At 40.9% G+C, this 16,860-nt stretch overlaps 1 protein-coding gene across 1 annotated transcript in view; it reads right to left on the reverse strand.

Moving 5' to 3' along the window:
• Nucleotides 1-119: 119 nt before the first annotated feature.
• tet2 (tet methylcytosine dioxygenase 2) overlaps nt 120-16,860 on the reverse strand; it is a 28,829-nt gene continuing 12,088 nt past the window's right edge. The window contains exons 2-10 of the mRNA XM_022765428.1: nt 6,805-9,819; nt 6,630-6,720; nt 6,423-6,516; nt 6,105-6,313; nt 5,532-5,682; nt 5,347-5,436; nt 5,073-5,210; nt 4,588-4,933; nt 120-4,379 (exon numbers count right to left, since the gene is read on the reverse strand). Coding sequence (XP_022621149.1) covers nt 3,007-4,379; nt 4,588-4,933; nt 5,073-5,210; nt 5,347-5,436; nt 5,532-5,682; nt 6,105-6,313; nt 6,423-6,516; nt 6,630-6,720; nt 6,805-9,775 — 5,463 coding nt within the window. The 5' untranslated portion in view covers nt 9,776-9,819 and the 3' untranslated portion in view covers nt 120-3,006. The remainder of the gene's footprint in view (nt 4,380-4,587; nt 4,934-5,072; nt 5,211-5,346; nt 5,437-5,531; nt 5,683-6,104; nt 6,314-6,422; nt 6,517-6,629; nt 6,721-6,804; nt 9,820-16,860) is intronic.

The raw sequence follows: 16,860 nt of genomic DNA on the forward strand, positions 1-16,860 counted from the left end.
AAGATCTCTTTCCAGTTTTATCCATAATTACACATTTAAAAGCTTCAACACATGGACACAACATTTGCACAGAATTTAGATATTAGTATTAACTTGGAGTAACAAATCAGATTGCTTTAAATAAATATAAATTTTATTAGAAAAACACCCACATCTCAGCAATATCAGGAATGATATAATAAACAGCTTTCAAATAAACTGCATTCAGTACATTACAATACTTACAGTATTAATACCCATCCTTAATTCCATTTTTTTGTAGCATACCAAACTTCAGGAGAACTAGGAAAGCCTTAAAAAATAAAATGACAGGCGAAAAGTTGCACTTTTTTTTTTTATATCTTTAGTGTCCAACTGCAAAAAAACCAAGTGTGTATCAACTGCTAGCTTAACCTTTGAGCTGAGCACATGTAGTGCACTAGTCAAGCCCAGAAAGTCATTCAAGTAATGTTGACTCACTCAGAAACACTCTGAAGCATCTTCAAGTATGGCTATGCTTGTAACCCGCTATATCTTAGACACCTCGGCTTTCTCAACCACAACCTGCTACTGTAGCTGGGTCCTGTACAATGAAATTTAACTTTTTTTAAATGTAGATTTATTTTACAAAACTGGAACAGTTAAAAAAAACTAGACCTTCTAAAGTCTGAGCTAACAGGATACTATGACTGTAAACATTGCTGTGACAGTGAGCGTAGTATTTACAAAGACTTCCTGGATATTCTAACCATGATCATTCTCTTAACCTGAAACAGTCAATGGATATGGAAGGAAGATATGATGAGGATTGCTGATAGAGGAGCTGTGGGTCAGTTTGACAGAAGAAGAAGAACATACATCAACATCAAAGAATGAGTTGTATTCCTGCAATACAAATTCTTGGTATGTACAATGTGACATAATTTATTTTTTTTTTTAAAACACATTTACAATCTGTTTAAATAAAATGTTTTGCAATTCTTTATTACATATTTTTTTTTCCTGAAAAAGAAACGAAGTGCTTTCAGAAAATGAATATGTTTTAAGAGTGGGGTGAGTTGTTACTATAACATGACAGTCATTCCATTATATATCGCATTAATTAAATCAGATAGACAGGGAAGAAAAATCACTATACAATTGCTTAGTGGTTATAAATAAATTTAACTATACACAGGCACAAAGATGTGCAACTACGTTAATCATTGCCCTGGTCTTGTCTCATAGCAAAAGCAAATGCATTACTTTATACTTAGTCAATGTCATACTTTCCCTTTAATCAACTCAGTGCATATATGTTCAAATTACTTTTAAAAGATTACCACCATCCTATTAGCTAAAATATAAGTAAAGAATTGCAGGAAAGTTTATGTTTCCTCACAAAATAACTTTTGTCTGTGTGGAGTAGACAAGAATCATATTGGGATTCAGGATGCAATGGCAAGTCCCTGAATGAGAATTATGACAAGATGAGTACAGGCGATGAAGATGTACACAAAATTAGTTGAAAATGTCCCTGATTTTACAGTAACATCAAAATTCAAGTTCAGGTAATACTTCCTACTAGATAAGAAAGTAAGAAATGAACTTTTATGCCTTTTGGTGGCCTGAAGTTTAACTGTTATTAACATTTTGAAAGTAATATACAAAGGAAGAAAGAAAAATATGTTATAATCCTATTGCCAAACTAGTTTTGAGGTATATGACAGGTTTGTACTGTACATTATTTAAAAGCCTTCTCACTGCCCAAAGAGTCTCACATTTGTATGTTTCTAGTAGGTTGAATAGCACCTTATGAAATAAAATCAGTTGAAACTCAAAGAAATACAATGAAATAGGCTGTTAGCATTCTTTACAACACAAAATCTATAACAGTAATTCCAAAAAGGGAAATTAATTTACTGTACAAATCTCACCTTTTTATCTTACAATAATTAAAGACCCCACAGCAAGCCAGCTGCCCTCTGAAACTGACACTGAGCTTACCCTGTTTCATGTTCCTCAGTGTATAAAAAGCACATTTACTAAGCACAACAGACATAAAACTACATGTAATATTCACAATCCAGGTTTGTTCAATGAACCTATTGTAAGGAACATTAAAAACAGTTGTTGACAACATAGAAAACCTGGAAAAAAGTAAAATCACACAAACATGGAAATTCTTTTCCTCAAAATGTTAAAAATGCACCATTAGAATGGCTCAATTTACAGTATAAATGACAGGAAAGTGAAAGAAGCACCAACACAATGATAGTTAAAAAAAATCTTTTTGCATGAACTCAGCTGTTTCATGGATTGCTCATATAACCCTCCGTTATAAATTCATCAATTTAAGTTCACTGATGCTATGAAATTCGTTGCTGTCAATGCAGCAATACAGTATAACCAGATTTTATGATTTAAAGGTATTACCAAAACATTTAAGTCTTATCAAAAAGTGCTCTAAGAAACACTGACTTGCCAAAAACCATTATGATGGCGATGATTTGACAGTGACAGATATTATTTTCAGTGTCCATTTGACATGAGTCATTGAGTGTCACTGGTAGAGTGTGTTATGGTTATAGTGTGAAGGCCTTGCATTAAAAAAATGGTAATAAGCACACATTTTAGCACCGTGAATGTTGTCATTTTCAAAGTCAGTGTTTTATGCCAAGATTACATCTCCAACAATTTTTGTAAGAAAAATAAAGCCACCAAAAATGAAACTTTGTTTCCAGTAAAAATAGCTCCTTATGTATCAGACTAAAAGCACCAGAGATTTTGACAGTGTGTATCTTGCAAAAGTTGCCAAACAAAAATAAATACATCCTTGGTAGGGTCAACTAGTAAAGCTTGATTGTTGAAGAGGTGAAACACCTGATGTGAAAGGTGATTTATATGTCATCTTATCACAGGCTCCTTTTTCTATGCAATGCTGTTTTTAATCTTATTGATAGGAAGGAGTGTTTAGATGAGGCCAGTGGCAATTGTGGTCTTTGTCATAAATAAAGCACCTTCAATTTTCTGCATCATGAGTGTTTTCTACACAAACTGACTGTAAGGCCCTGTGACCTTGGTGAAGGCGTATGGAGATGTACTGACATAGGTGTTCGTTGTGCAGGACAAGGACCCCTCCATTAGTGCCTGGATAAAACGCTTGAAAGGAGGCTCTCCGATGGTTTCTGATGACTCTGGATGCTCCCGCTTCACCCCCTTCTTGCTGCCTTTGCTAGGTGTCCCTTCACCACCATTCCTCTCTGCGTCTTCCTCCTTCTCTCGTGCCTTCTCTGCCATCTTGGCTTCCCATAGCGCCAAGCCATGCTTGGCCTCATTCATATTTTTGTGCTGGTAAAAGACCAAGGAGATACGCGTTGGGTGGTTGCGGTCTGGATTTTTAAGGGGCGTTGTGGCATGAAGCTCCCGTTTCGCACACTCAATGAGGACTGAACCGTGGCTAGGTGCCACTGCCACACCACCAATATCAGGGTCCAAGAAGTTGTGCTCATTGTCTGACCACATCTCGGGTTTTTGTGGTGTTGTGGGTGTCTGTGGTGTTCCAGGCTCTTGCTTTATACCAGAGACCATGAGGCCTCCATTAGGCAGACCTAACCCTGACTGTGTCTCAGGGTTTAAACACCCACCACTTAACTGAGAAGAAAGCATCTGTGGGCCAGGCATGCCCATTTCTGTCTTGATTTGCATATGGAAAGGATCTTTGCCTGGGGGTAGGATTTGAGGGCTCCGAGAGAGGTATGGATTTGGGTATCCTCCAAACTGATTGCCTTTGCTCACAGCAGCTGTATAGTCCAGACCTCCATGGGCTGAGGATGCTCTTGAGAGGGGGTCCATGAACTGGGGTTCTGAGGCTCCATTAGGACCATAAGGGGCGTATGGTCTCATGGGGTGAACTGGCCTCATGCTGCAGGCATTGTAACCATTGACCTGTAAACCTGGCTCACTATACCTTGGCGGATAATTGACCTCATAACGCTGATGTACACCATACTGCTGCTCTGAGTAAAGCGCTGGCCGCTGTTGACGATACATGTCAAGGTGCTTTGGGTTCGAAGCATAGTATGGATGGTAATTGTCAAGGGGCATTCCTCCATTACATTGATAACCTGGGTATGGACGATTTGATCCATTAATGTAAGTGTTTGGTACATGGAGTGGGGAGGGATAATGGCTGGTTGGTGTTTGTGGCTGAGGAGGATACATGCTGCCTGGCTTGGAAGTGCTTGGAAAAGACCCAGGGTGGTTAGGGAATCTGGGGTAGCCGGCTGCATTTGTTGAGCCAGGATAAGGGGGAAGAATGCTCTGGTGCTGTTGTTGCTGTAGTTGCTGAGGATGGGCCCCGAGGGGGTGTGTTGGCTGACCTGGCTGTAGGGTTGCTCCCAGAGCACCTGGAATAGGTCCTAGAAAACAAAATGCCCCAAAAGATAAAGGCCTAAGCAGTAGCAAAAATAATTACACAAACTTCCAATTCCTCAAGTGTCACTTTTTTTAAGTCTCTCTTGGGGTTTTCATTGTTTATTTGATATATTAGCAATATGTCCCTAAAAAGAGATACTTTTTTTTTTTAAATACAATGTATAAAATGCGTCAGAATAAATGTTTCCTTACCTGCCATAAGAGTGCTGTGAGTGGTGTTCTCGTAAGTGCCAGTTTTTGACTTGGCAAGTAGAGCCTTATCATTAGAGCTGTCCAGCATGGCATTCTTATTGGCTGCTGCCTTCTTAGCATCCAGCTTCTTTTGCCGGCAAGACTTGGCGGGCTCTGCAAGCATGCGCACCTGGCGGCGAAAGGCACTGAGGACTTGGATGGCGCCTGACTTGATTTTCTCTTGCTGACCCTCCTCACTGCCAAATTCATCAGTGTTGGAAGTCTTGTAAAGAGGCAGGACATGGAGCTGCTCATCCTCTGGTATCTTTCCAATCTCTCGATTATCCTCCCTTGTTAATGTACACACCTGGAAAAACAGAGTAAGTTAAATACTTTTTGTCTGGAAAGTCATGGACATAAAACAAAATGTCCCAGTCTTAGTATCTATTCCATCCTCAAACAAATACAAGATAATTAAAAAGACATGTTTCCCAGGTTCTGCTTACCACAGTGCTGCCGCCCTGCATGTTGTGAAGGTCCCTGTGAGCATGGGCACAGAAGTCCATGCAAGCAGTGACCCCAGAGAAAGGACGGCCCTCCTTGTGCCCCAGACGGCAATCTGGTGCCCTGTGTTCATGTTCCACCTGTGTTCAGGAATGGCAGGAGGTATATTGAAATCAGATATTATGGATTTCTGAAGGTCACTAAACAATATGATAAATCTGATTTATCATATAGTTACTTTCAGAAATACTCTTGTAAGGAACGACATATACTCACCTGGTTTCCATAAGCCTCAGGCGCCAAAGTTTTATACAAGGGAGCCAATAAGGTTGCCAAACTTTGAAAGTTGTGCTCCAGTCTCTCTTCCTGAAAGACAAAAATTGGCAGTAGTAAGTTACTTTAATTAACATGTTATATTAACATGCACACTTAGAATAATATTATAAATCTACATGAAATACCTCTTTCACATCATCTCCTAGTAGCTTGAATTTTCTTGGGATTTTGCTCCTGGCAAACTTGCAGCCATTGTAGTACATGCTCCAAGAACAGCCAAAGGAGAAAGATGCTCCAGAGGCATCAGGATCTAACCCCTGGCATGCACAGGTCCTCCTGAAGGAGGAACACAAAAAATAAAAATGTTATTTTTGCCCAATAATTCAGTGCTCAAACATTATTGCCGTGGTAGCCAAAACTGATGACTGAGGATCAAATTAGGAATTGGTACCCTGTGACTTGCTGCAAAGAAACAAGGAATGGAACAAAACAAAAGCAATACCTACATTTTCCTTTAATGTATAAAAAATAAGAACCAAGAACCAAATATGTATGTGTGTGTATATGCATATCTTGCATGATACTAGTACACATGAAAGGCTTTAAACAGGTATATTTGGAAAAGAAGCAAACATTGATTTAAGATCTGTTGTATGATGAGGACAATTATTGTGATCATCTTAATTTCTGTCATTGGTTAAAAACAAAGTACTGTAGCCCACTTGGCCAGATTTGAGTTCTGTAGTGCTATCACTTACTCTTCATTGAGAGCACAGCGTCTCTGAGTGAGGGCTCCATGCTTTGTTAGAGTTTCACTTAGCTCGAGGTAGAGGCGGTCAGCCAGGTTGGGCAGGATGCCCTCCCAGACCAGGATTACCACAATGATGCAGGCCGTTACACATGTGTGACCACTGCGTTCCCGCACCAGCACCAGTAGCTTTTCTTCTACGCTGGATCGACGAATCACCTGAAACATGACAGGTATGATAGTATGTGCACATGCACATATTTGAGGCAAAAACAAGAGCAGGTGATTAACCTACTTCCTTTCAACTGAATACAAAAATGATTCTTACCCATTTAGCTATGGGACACCCCTGTGTACTTTTTCCTTCCTTGCCGGTGTATATGACTTTCTCAATCCTGATGGCGTGACCAGTTAGGCCAGATCTTTAAAGCAGAATAGAGGCATTAAAGTAAACACAGGTACAATAGTACACAGTGGTTGTGTAACACAGTCTACGTTTACAGTAATTTTTCAAGAGGTAAAATTTGTGGCTAACCTTTTCTCCATCATCTCCCGTATACCAGCAACACTAGGTGCTGACCCCAGGTGAGTGTAGTATGGGCCTTCATCCTTCTCACTGATTTGTTCTAAATATCACAAAAGAACATTCATTAATATTTACACAACCAACTGATCAATCATGTTTCAGAACAAAAATTATGGTGACTCACCAACACAGTGACAGGATGCAATGTCATATTGGGTTTTCATTGGGGTATCCAGTAGATTCTTAATAGGGGTATCCAGTAGCTTCATAGGAGAGTCCATAAATCTTTGTAGGAGGTGTTCCTTCTTAGGGGTGGAATCAGGTGGTTTTTTTAGAGCTACAGTGGTGGCTGATGCAGCTGCAGATGATTCCACTCCACTCAGGTCAGTGTTGGCTGACAGGATCGTAACAGGCCCAGAAGACTCCACCTTGACTTTATTTGCCGCATTGATGACGAGGGATTTCTTCTCAAACACAGGTGAAAGCTGGTACTGGTTCAGGCTTTCTTCCATAGAGGCGAGGATGCTTCCCTGCTTCGTGCTTTGCGCGCACAGGGATTGTTGATTCTCCTGCTTGACTTGCATTCCACCCATGCCTGTCTCCACTCGCATCTGTAACTGCTGCTCCTGCTGTTGTGAACCAGACAACTCAAATCTAGGTCCGTTTTCCATTTTCACAGCTCTCAGGCCGTGTTTGGGGTCATTAGTACTCTGAGGGGGGTGAGGAGGGCCCTGGCGCTCTTGCCTTTGTAACAGGTGCATACGCAGGGCTGCATGCTTCTGAAAGTCTCCATGGGGACTTACAGGTCCCAGAGGTAGTCGAGGTCCCCTTTGGAACTGAGTGCATGGCGTCCTCAGCTGCTGTTCAGCTTTAGGATACATCTGTGTCGAAACCTGTTGGTTTAACGCACCTTGTGGTAAGTGAGGTTGTGACTGTGTAGAGGTCTGGGAGAAGTCCGTGTGGTTGGGCTGGTGGCAGTGGTTGTTAGGCCGCTGTGGTTGAAATTGCTTGAGGTTGCTGCTGCCTGAGTTTGGTGGATACTGCCTTTGATGTTGTAATTGTTGCGTTTCTGTTGAGTTATTGTAATTGAATGTTGTATGGTTGCTGTGCTGGATGTTTTGGTTGTTGGATTGAGCAGAAATGTTTTTAAGAGGCTGGTTGGGTTGAAGCTGTTGCTGACCTGGCGGAGGCTGACTGTGAGGTCTGTAATTGGGAGACGTGAGTTGCTGCCCTTCAAATTGTGGTGGGTGGGACAGTGGACGCTGAAGATGACAGTGCTGTTGTTGCTGTGTCGGTAAAAACCCAGGTGACAGTATATCCTGCAGGTCAGGGTCTTCACATAAGTGCTCTGACTGCATCTGGGTGTGGTAATGGCCATCTGCCTGCTGATTCTGGGGGAAGTTGCGCTGCTCAGGCAATTTCTGTGGCAGAGGCTGCTGCATTTGAGGTGCTTTAGAATTTGATTGCTGCCACTCAGGGGCAGTGTTGTGCTGGGCTGGAGCACAGTGTGTTTGGGCTGGGAGACAATCCTGTTGTTGCTGCTGGAAGCTGTTAGACCCCTGGCTGCTATCTGTGAAAACTCCTTGTGTCTGGAATCTTTGTGCCGGGTTTGGCTCCAACATCTGTCTGTGAACCTGATGGTTAGCTGCCTGCTGCTCTGACTGAGGTTTAGCAGAGAAGCCCCTCCACATGTCCTGCTCTTGTGCCTGAGACGATGGGCCACTTGCTGGTTGCTGCTGGGAATGTGAAGAGTTCAGCTCTATCCAGCCTCTCTGGTGGGGAGTCGAACATGATAAGTTGGCTCTCTGCTGAGACACGTTGTCCATCCCATTTTCTAACCCAGCATGATGTGGCTGCTGGAGACTGGGCCCCATGGATCCCATACTGTCAGCTCCACGTGGCTTCCCAGCATGTTGTTGCAAGTTCTGGGGTTGAATTCCATACTGATGGCCCCCATCAGTGCCATGGTGCTGACGCTGACCAGACCCGGGTCCCTCACTTTGCCCCATCTTCTGTATCCCAGAGTTGGGAAAGGGTCCGTATCCACCTGCCTCTGCTACCTGTAGAGGAGCACTGCGCTCTAGAAAAGAGTTCTGGTTAAACTCCTGGTTGGCTTTCACATATATACCTTGAGGGTTTGTGTCATTTGGATAACACTGTGGGCCATTTTGATGTTGTTTTGAGCTATTGGCAGTATTTGTTGGTGAGATCATACCAGGCATCTGACTTAGAGACAGCTCCTGACCAGAGTAAGAGGGTGGCCGCTGCTGATGCTGATGCTGTTGTTGTGGTTGCTGCTGGTGGTCTGCTCCAAAATTGTTGGAGTATCCATTCACTATGTAGTTGACAGAGTTGTAAGTTTTGCCTCCTTCAGCATCGCCAGATGCCCCAGACTGCTGTTGCTGTGAGTCAGGCATCTGAGCTGAATTGGACAATCCTGAGGTTAAAGACGGGGGTTGAGCACCTTCACTGGGCAGCTTGTTTGCCAGTGAGCCATTAACAGCATCAAGTTGTGACCCAGATGTTTGTGGTGCAATCGACACTTGCTCAGGATAATACTGAGACAAGGTTTTTTCTAAAAGATCACCCGGAGTGCTTTCTATGGTTGAAGGGGGTGATATAGCACCGTTTGGAATCGAAACTTGTTTACCCCTTGGTAGACAGAAAAGATCGCCATTTTGAAAATTACAGTTCCTCTTGTCTAACTTAATATCTGTCTGAGGGGCATTGCATTCAAAATCAGTTGGTTTTGTCAACTCAGGAAAGTTGTCCACCAAACTGGAATTCATGTCGACATTTCCTTTAATCTCAGAATCCACTTTAAGTTTTTTGGGTTGGTGGACCAGTAAGGGCTGCTCAGTGAGTGCATGCTTCAACTCTCCATTCATCAGTTCCCCATTCATCATGTAAGCTCCTTGATCGAATAGCACTTGTCCTGAAGCGGGGCTGTTGCAGTTCTCCCTGTGCCTTTTCATGGAGTTGGCACCTGTGCTGGGCTTGTAATGGTTCCAGTTCGTATCCCCAGTGATCTGCACAGAATTTCCCTCTGAAGACTGGCCTCCATTCTGTAATTTGTGAGAGATGTTGCGAGATGTGCCAAATTGTGCTAATATCAGACTTTCTTCCGTCTCATGTCTGGCCTGTTCTGTTTCCATCTGGCCTGCTCAGAGTCCATCCACAGGGCTGCCCTCTGTCCGTCCTGCAAGGCACAATGCGGAAGGCACATTTTGTTACATCATTCTTTAGCCACAGTTATGTTTTCAAATTCAGTAATACTGAAGGTACAAATACAAAGTGCTGTACTGTACCCAATGCATTAAAGCTGCACTTGGGTCTGGTCATGCATGCGCCAACAAAGGTAGTATAGTGTAAAAGCAAATGTGCTTCTTATTGTGTTGTAGAACCAACCAGTCAACTTTCAAGTATACACATAGTATGCCAAATCCTGTGACACAGTTTGATAAAGTTCATTTTTCTATATTAAGATTTCTGAATAAAAGCAGTCAATTAAGTGATGGTTTGGTTCAGAAACCATTTAAGTTTAGCTAAGTATTTTGAGGAAGATCAACCCTTCTAGTCCTTTAACATCAACTCTGATGCCACCTGAACACCTTGTTTCAAGTCTGAATATGGCCTTAGTGAGGGGTAAGTCAGTAGAGTAATGTGTGTCCACTTGGCTCTGAATGTGTATCAGCTGGGAAGGCAATCCTGTCATAGAATTAGATTCACCCTGACCTCATCCCTCAACCACCTGAAGACCAGACAGCAAGTAGAAAGTGAGTAAGAAGATGAGGATACAGATTAGAGGTTATCACAGGGCTATTTTGGCTAACAGTGGACTGTGAGTCACCATTCTGAATTTAACAGACACAGCTCAGCAAAGGCTGTCCTGAATGTATGCCATGTTTTGTGGCCACATTTTCAGTGGCCAGTATCTGTACTGCTTGGCAATATGTGTTTCCTTTTGAAGACACTTTTCTCAAACAAAAACATGTCACTTCCTGTTATTAATTGTATGTGGATAGCAATTCTAAAAAAAAATTCTGTCCCCTGTACAACTGTTCTGCAGGATAAAAATGGGGAATATTAGTGAAGTGCTATGACGATGCTGTATTGAAACAAAATTTTAGTTCGCAAAGATGTCCATCAACCAGTTGTTCAGTTTGCCTCCATAAAAACATAGCATAAAAAACATCATATTAAATAAAAAACACCAGGAACGTGTTCTAAGAGGAAATAGAAAAAAATGCTCAATTTAAAATGCACATAAATCATCCAGGGCAGAGGTGTCTGGAACATTTCTTTGCACAGGTTTCAAGTAACTTCCAATATAGAGTAAAATTTTAATGAACTACTTTTTTCTGGTTCATTAGTTATAATACCAAAAGACAGAATATATTTAACAAAACATAAGTCTAGTTGATTAAAGGCAGTAGGATTCAAGGTTAATGTCCCAGATGGCAGATGGGAGGAGGAGTTGGCTGCCTGTCAGCTGTTCACTTGTTGTATTCATCACCCTTACTACATTGTGATGTCAAATATGCAAATACAATTCGGTTCCCAAGTTTGAGGCCTTTGTTAACAGGGCTAAACTCTAGAATTGTGTCATGAAGTTATAATGAGTACAGAATTGAAACTCACCCCCACACTGACTTAATCATCCTAATAACATTTTTTGCTTAATGTTTTTTCAACTCGACAAAAAACGTCTGCCAAATTAATGTAATGTCATTAAATGTGTGGTGCAGTTGGTTCCAAGAATAAAGCCCCTGAAGCTCAAAATAAGGGTTTGGTTGCAAAATGTGGGTGTATATTTCCCATGGAGATCTTAATTAGTATTTCTGTCTAGCTTCAGCTGAGCATTAAATGTAGCATTTACAACACATGACACATCAATTTTATGTCTACATTAACAATATTTCCAGACTTGAAAAAGAGCATGAAAAAATAGGTAGATAGGTAAATAAAACTGAAAACTGAGAGCTAGCTTTTGATTTTTATAACTCTGGAGCTGTGGGCCTAGTGACAATGTAATATAAATAAGTAATAAATGTGATGTGTGGAAAATAAGATCACTACAGGAGGTTAAGCAGCAAGCTGAGCTTATGGTTTCATTTTGCTTCCCCTGTGCGCTCTCTCTCTCTTTTTCTCTCTCTCTCTCTCTCTCTCTTTTCTCTCTGCCAAAAGCAAATAGATTCCAGTGATTCCAGTAGAATATTGATTTCTGTCTGCTGCCCTCCATTATTAATGCATGTCACATCCGCAGCATCTGCAAAACAATTGCAGTGCACAGGCACAAAGAGCCGCAGTCTAATCTATCATAATTATGAGCAACTCTCCTGCAGATGCTAAAGGAATGGGCAGCTGATGAGCACCAAGAGGGGCCCAGATTCAGTATTTAGTATTAAAGAAAAAGACTTAGTGTTAAAACAGAGAGAGAGAAGCTGATTATACTGATTATTCAGATTTGTGGTTGGCAGGAGATAAAGGGAGTTCAGATGTCCTTAGACATATAGTTCACAAACCTGTGATTCAAATCAATTTGACTTCTCTTCCTCTTCCCATTGTTACATAGTTCCCATAGTTGTCTTGTATAAATCACTGTATGTACTGCTGAAGTTTATTTACCTGGTTTTGACTGTTCATTGACTTTAACAAAGATTTTCCATTTAGCTTGTGCTAATCAATATCAAACACAATATAGGCTGCCATCTTTGCAAACACGCTGTGCTTGTCCCTGAGCTTTTCTGCATACGTTGAAGACGGATGCATTTTCCTGACTTGAATTAGTGGTTTGTCCTCCAATGTACAACCATCCTGCAGCATCACAGCCACCCTCTACTCTGAATACTTACACAAATTTAAAACTATTTAAGCCAATGGTCTGATTCTGGTATTTTGTACTTTTAAGTCAACATATGTTATTAATCAGCGATTAACAGCTAGTAACAAGTTATTAGAAAATAACAAAAGAACAGAAAAAAACACACATAATAACCTGATCCTAATGAATTTATAAATACCAGCTACCGAAAAGATCCACATTCACATTACTCATCTGCTAATGTTCAAACCTTTGTGATCAGGTTGAATAATGTTAAATGGTGGTTTTAGAGATGTTAAATGCCTATGCCAGCGTTTCTCTCAGCAGGCATTTGATGAGACGTTCTGTCATGACTCATAATTTTTCACACTACACGCCTATTAGTGAAAATAGATTGTTAGTCTAATAAGTTAGTAGAAAAAAAATTATTTCATGGACCTCCGAGACACAGGCCAATCTATTGTGTAAGGAAGTGGTTATAACTGCAACTTTTCCTGATTTATGTTCTTAGATATCTAAGTTGGCTAAACACTGTGTGTGTACTTAAAAAGTAAATAATGTCTTTGGAGCCCTGAGTGAAGCCTTGGGTCACAACTGCCGGCTGCTATGTTCAAGTTCAGAAAAATATGCTATGCAACCTTTGAAAACATAATTGGATCCAGCTTTAGATTCCCACAAAAGCCCTCCTGTTAATGTAAACCAACTATAGGCTCACTATAGGCACTGACTGATGTTTGGGGGTGGAAAGGAAAAGAAAAAAAAAAAGGCTAAATATTTGAGGTACTGTATGGCATGTTTCATTTGGCATAATCGTGCTCCATCACTGAGCCTGATTATCACATCTGGAACCAGTTACAGCTGCTTATGATTCTGGCAAAAAGAGCTGTCGTCTTCAAAGGACATGTTTTATCCAAAGCCTGATAACCTCCTTTGAAAAATGTTTGTGTATATAGAGTATCCATTTCAACCACAAAATGCATGGCCTTTTAAAGAAAAATCGTCTATTAATTATGAACATTGTGTCACTCAATAAAGCTATAAATCAAGGTAAGATTCAGTAATGCTTTGCAACTCATCGAAAGGTCTAAAATATAAGTGAGTTAGATTTGACTGTACAGATTGCTAATATACGTTAGAAAAATATATATTTAATATATTAAACTACACATATAAGAAATAGTTTGCAAAGGTTTCTTTGAATGGAGCATCTGCAGCTCAAGATGTCATGAATTTTGGGTTACAGCCTCAGTCATCTTAAAACCAAAAACTTATTTCAAATGCTTTTCAAAAAGTTTTCATTTCATAAGTAATTGAAGACCTCAGGATACTGTGCTGAGAAAGCACTTATAATCAGGTTCCTGTTTTCCTTAACCACATTGTCTAACCGGGTCAAGTGGACCATGAATAAGGCAAAAACAAACAAAAAAAAGTCACCCCTCTGCAATTGTAGCCCGGTCAACCGCCTGGACCAAGACGATCTACACAGAAAACTTTGAGGCCAAGCCTTGCCCAGGCAGGCGAGGTGGTCAACATAATGATCTCCTTCCCCGTGTCAATCACCCCTCCAGGACATTAGCAGCCCTCCAGACCCCCAAAGTCAGAGTGCTAAATCTCCCACTAACGAGCCAAGCTGTTACAAGGCTGTCTGGAAGCTTCCACCTTTGTCACAACAGAGAAGCCAGCTGCCTGTTTGCAGGTGGAAGAGGGAAGCGCCACCTGAAAACAAAAAACAGCTCTCAGGCCAGTTGCTGCAGAAAAGAGCCTGAAAGTTGTCTTTTCATCTGCACTGGGTGAAAAGTCGGCATCCCAAACATCAGGTTTTTCTTTTGGAAAAATTGCCTTGTTTGCTTGATAGAAATCCATTTGTGCCATTATCCTATCCAATTTGAAAGGTTGTCATAAAGCAGAAGAAAGGAGAAATTTCTAAACCTCAATAAAAGTGGAAACACAACTGAAGTCATAAGGTGTTAACACATGATTTAAATGACTACCATTAAACAGATAGTGGTAATGAGAGTTACGCAGATTCTATGTAGATTTTCTAAGGATGATACCATGTGTGTATTTTTTTTTCAGAATTTATATCATTAAAAAGATTATATACAGAAAATGATTTAACAACCCACACAAAATGACTACTATAAAATAGACAAGTTTAAACTGTAAATGTTATGAATAAAACTATTCATAGGTTTGAAAGTTACACTGAGACAGTGCTGGAACCTGGAGATGAAACGTCTCGAGCTGCTCGGGCAACAAGTTGCTGAACTAATCTCCTTTCTGCTGCTGTCAGACGCAGACGGATGTAAAATGCCACAGCGGGATACCAGCACCAGCATTGTAATCAGAAGTGACACAGAGCCTCTTTATGATTATGTCAAAGTTATTAAAATTGAAATGTGTTATTTTGACAAATGAGTACTCAAAAACCATATGGGAGTTGCGCAATGTGCATGGCTCCATTGGATGGATGGCAAATGGTCTTTGCATCCAGAAGGCATCTTTATTCATACGACGTGATGTTTGGATGTCTATGGCAGATCTACTAATTTTATAATGTGATGTTTGGATTAGCATCGGTTTCTGCGGGGCTTGTTGAGAAGAGATAAGGTGATTGTGATCAATCATACTCTGAATTCAGTGCAGGGAGAAGTGCATAGAGTTACAGCTTAATATGACAATCTCAATATATATGGATGCTGCAAACTGACCTGGAAAAATGACTGACATTTATTGACATTAACAATGTCTATTTGCCCACAAGTTGTTCCATTTGCCTATATTTTCAACTTGTATTTGTAATATCTGCTTAAATATTAACTAAAAACACTTAACAACTCTGAACTCACTGTCAGCATCATTTTAACCCAGTTTGTTTTGAGTTAAAGGACTAAACTGATGCTCCCACCTTTCTTGCACTCTGTCACATATAAAGCATCTGATCCCTGAAAAACCTAACAATGAGATAAGTGGGTGAATAACACTTCCCGACCCCATGTGACCACTCCTTTGTTTTGTCTGGCCCTCAGTGGAATCTGTAAATCAGTAACTAAGTCAAGAGGTGAACACTGGTGCTAAGCTGCTCTCACAGTGCAGCTCCATTCCTATGGGACACTCCAGGGTTTACAAAGGACCGAACGGAGCCAAGCAGCTTGTCACAGTTGGATACACCCACACTGACAAAAAAAAAAAAAATCTTTGCAAACCCAGAACAAAGCCAGAGATCCCAGCTGAGTGTGTGCTCGCCTGTACCCGTACAAACATACAAACACTCACACCAATTACGCACAACTTTGAATGTGCTTGTTTAAAGACATGTGGAGTAGTGGCTGAATTCTCTTCATAATTTATTAGATTCACAGGGGAGATCTATTTTTTGCTCCGGAAGCAGAGCACTAAACTAAACCAGAGGCACCGCGTTGCTGTGACTTTAGAGGGATTCCTGCTGGAAGTTATAACGCTTTGATCTATTTTGGTTTTCTTTCTAGTAGCTGATGTCCACCAGGGATATGAGCACTCTGTTTCAGTTTATGATATAACTCAACTTGCTTGGCTTGAACTGGATTCCCAAACAAAGCTTCCTTTCCCTCCAGATGTCAGTGCCTTTGTCTCTATGTGCTTTTTTGTTTGGTTTCCCTCTCTCTCCCACAGCTTCACCTATCCAGTCCTCTGCCCTGTAATTACACTTCAGGTTCCTCTGTACTTCTATCTCTTTCCCTCCTGTTCACTCTATCATCTAGTCTGTGTAGTTATGAACCTGGCTGTTAAGTGCTGTTGTAGAAATCTAGACAGTCATTGCCCATAGTTACTGCCTATGCAGCTATGTATTTGCTGGCATTTATAGCCAGTCAGTTGCTTTAGTGCTTTGAAGCCTGGGGGTAAGGATGGACTCATGGACACAGTGTCATCAGTGTTGTAAAACAATGGACACAGTTTGCACAAGAGTCATTTAAAGGCAGCAGTTAATGCACATGATAGTAGAGCCATATTTTAACAATTAAGCTCATTGTTTTCAATATAGCTTTGCTTTACCAAATGCAAGAGTATAATTTGTTTCAGTTTGTCCATTGACTTGATAAAATATTATCTTTTTGTCAATACTAGAATATAAAAAAACAAGCTACAAATCATAGGTACTTTGGATATTTATCTTCATCTCCTCCAGTAGCATGAGGCTTTGTCTTTATAACACTAGTGTAACAAAGTTTAATGCACTGGACTCGCACTGTGTTTTTTGTTATTCCCAGAGAGAGCCAGTGAAATATGAGAGCTGCCATAGTAGATGGGGTCTATTTGGCGTGACTTGGCAGCCGTATGTGACATTCACCACTAACGACAGCTGCTGGGAGACTCAGGTCTCTGCACTTTCAGGTTGAGACCTAGGCAGCTGGGCTAAAGAGCCCTGTTGTCGAAGGG

This window comes from Seriola dumerili, unplaced genomic scaffold (genome assembly GCF_002260705.1).
Source record: "Seriola dumerili isolate Sdu_G_001 unplaced genomic scaffold, Sdu_1.0 BDQW01000686.1, whole genome shotgun sequence".
Lineage (NCBI taxonomy): Eukaryota > Metazoa > Chordata > Actinopteri > Carangiformes > Carangidae > Seriola > Seriola dumerili.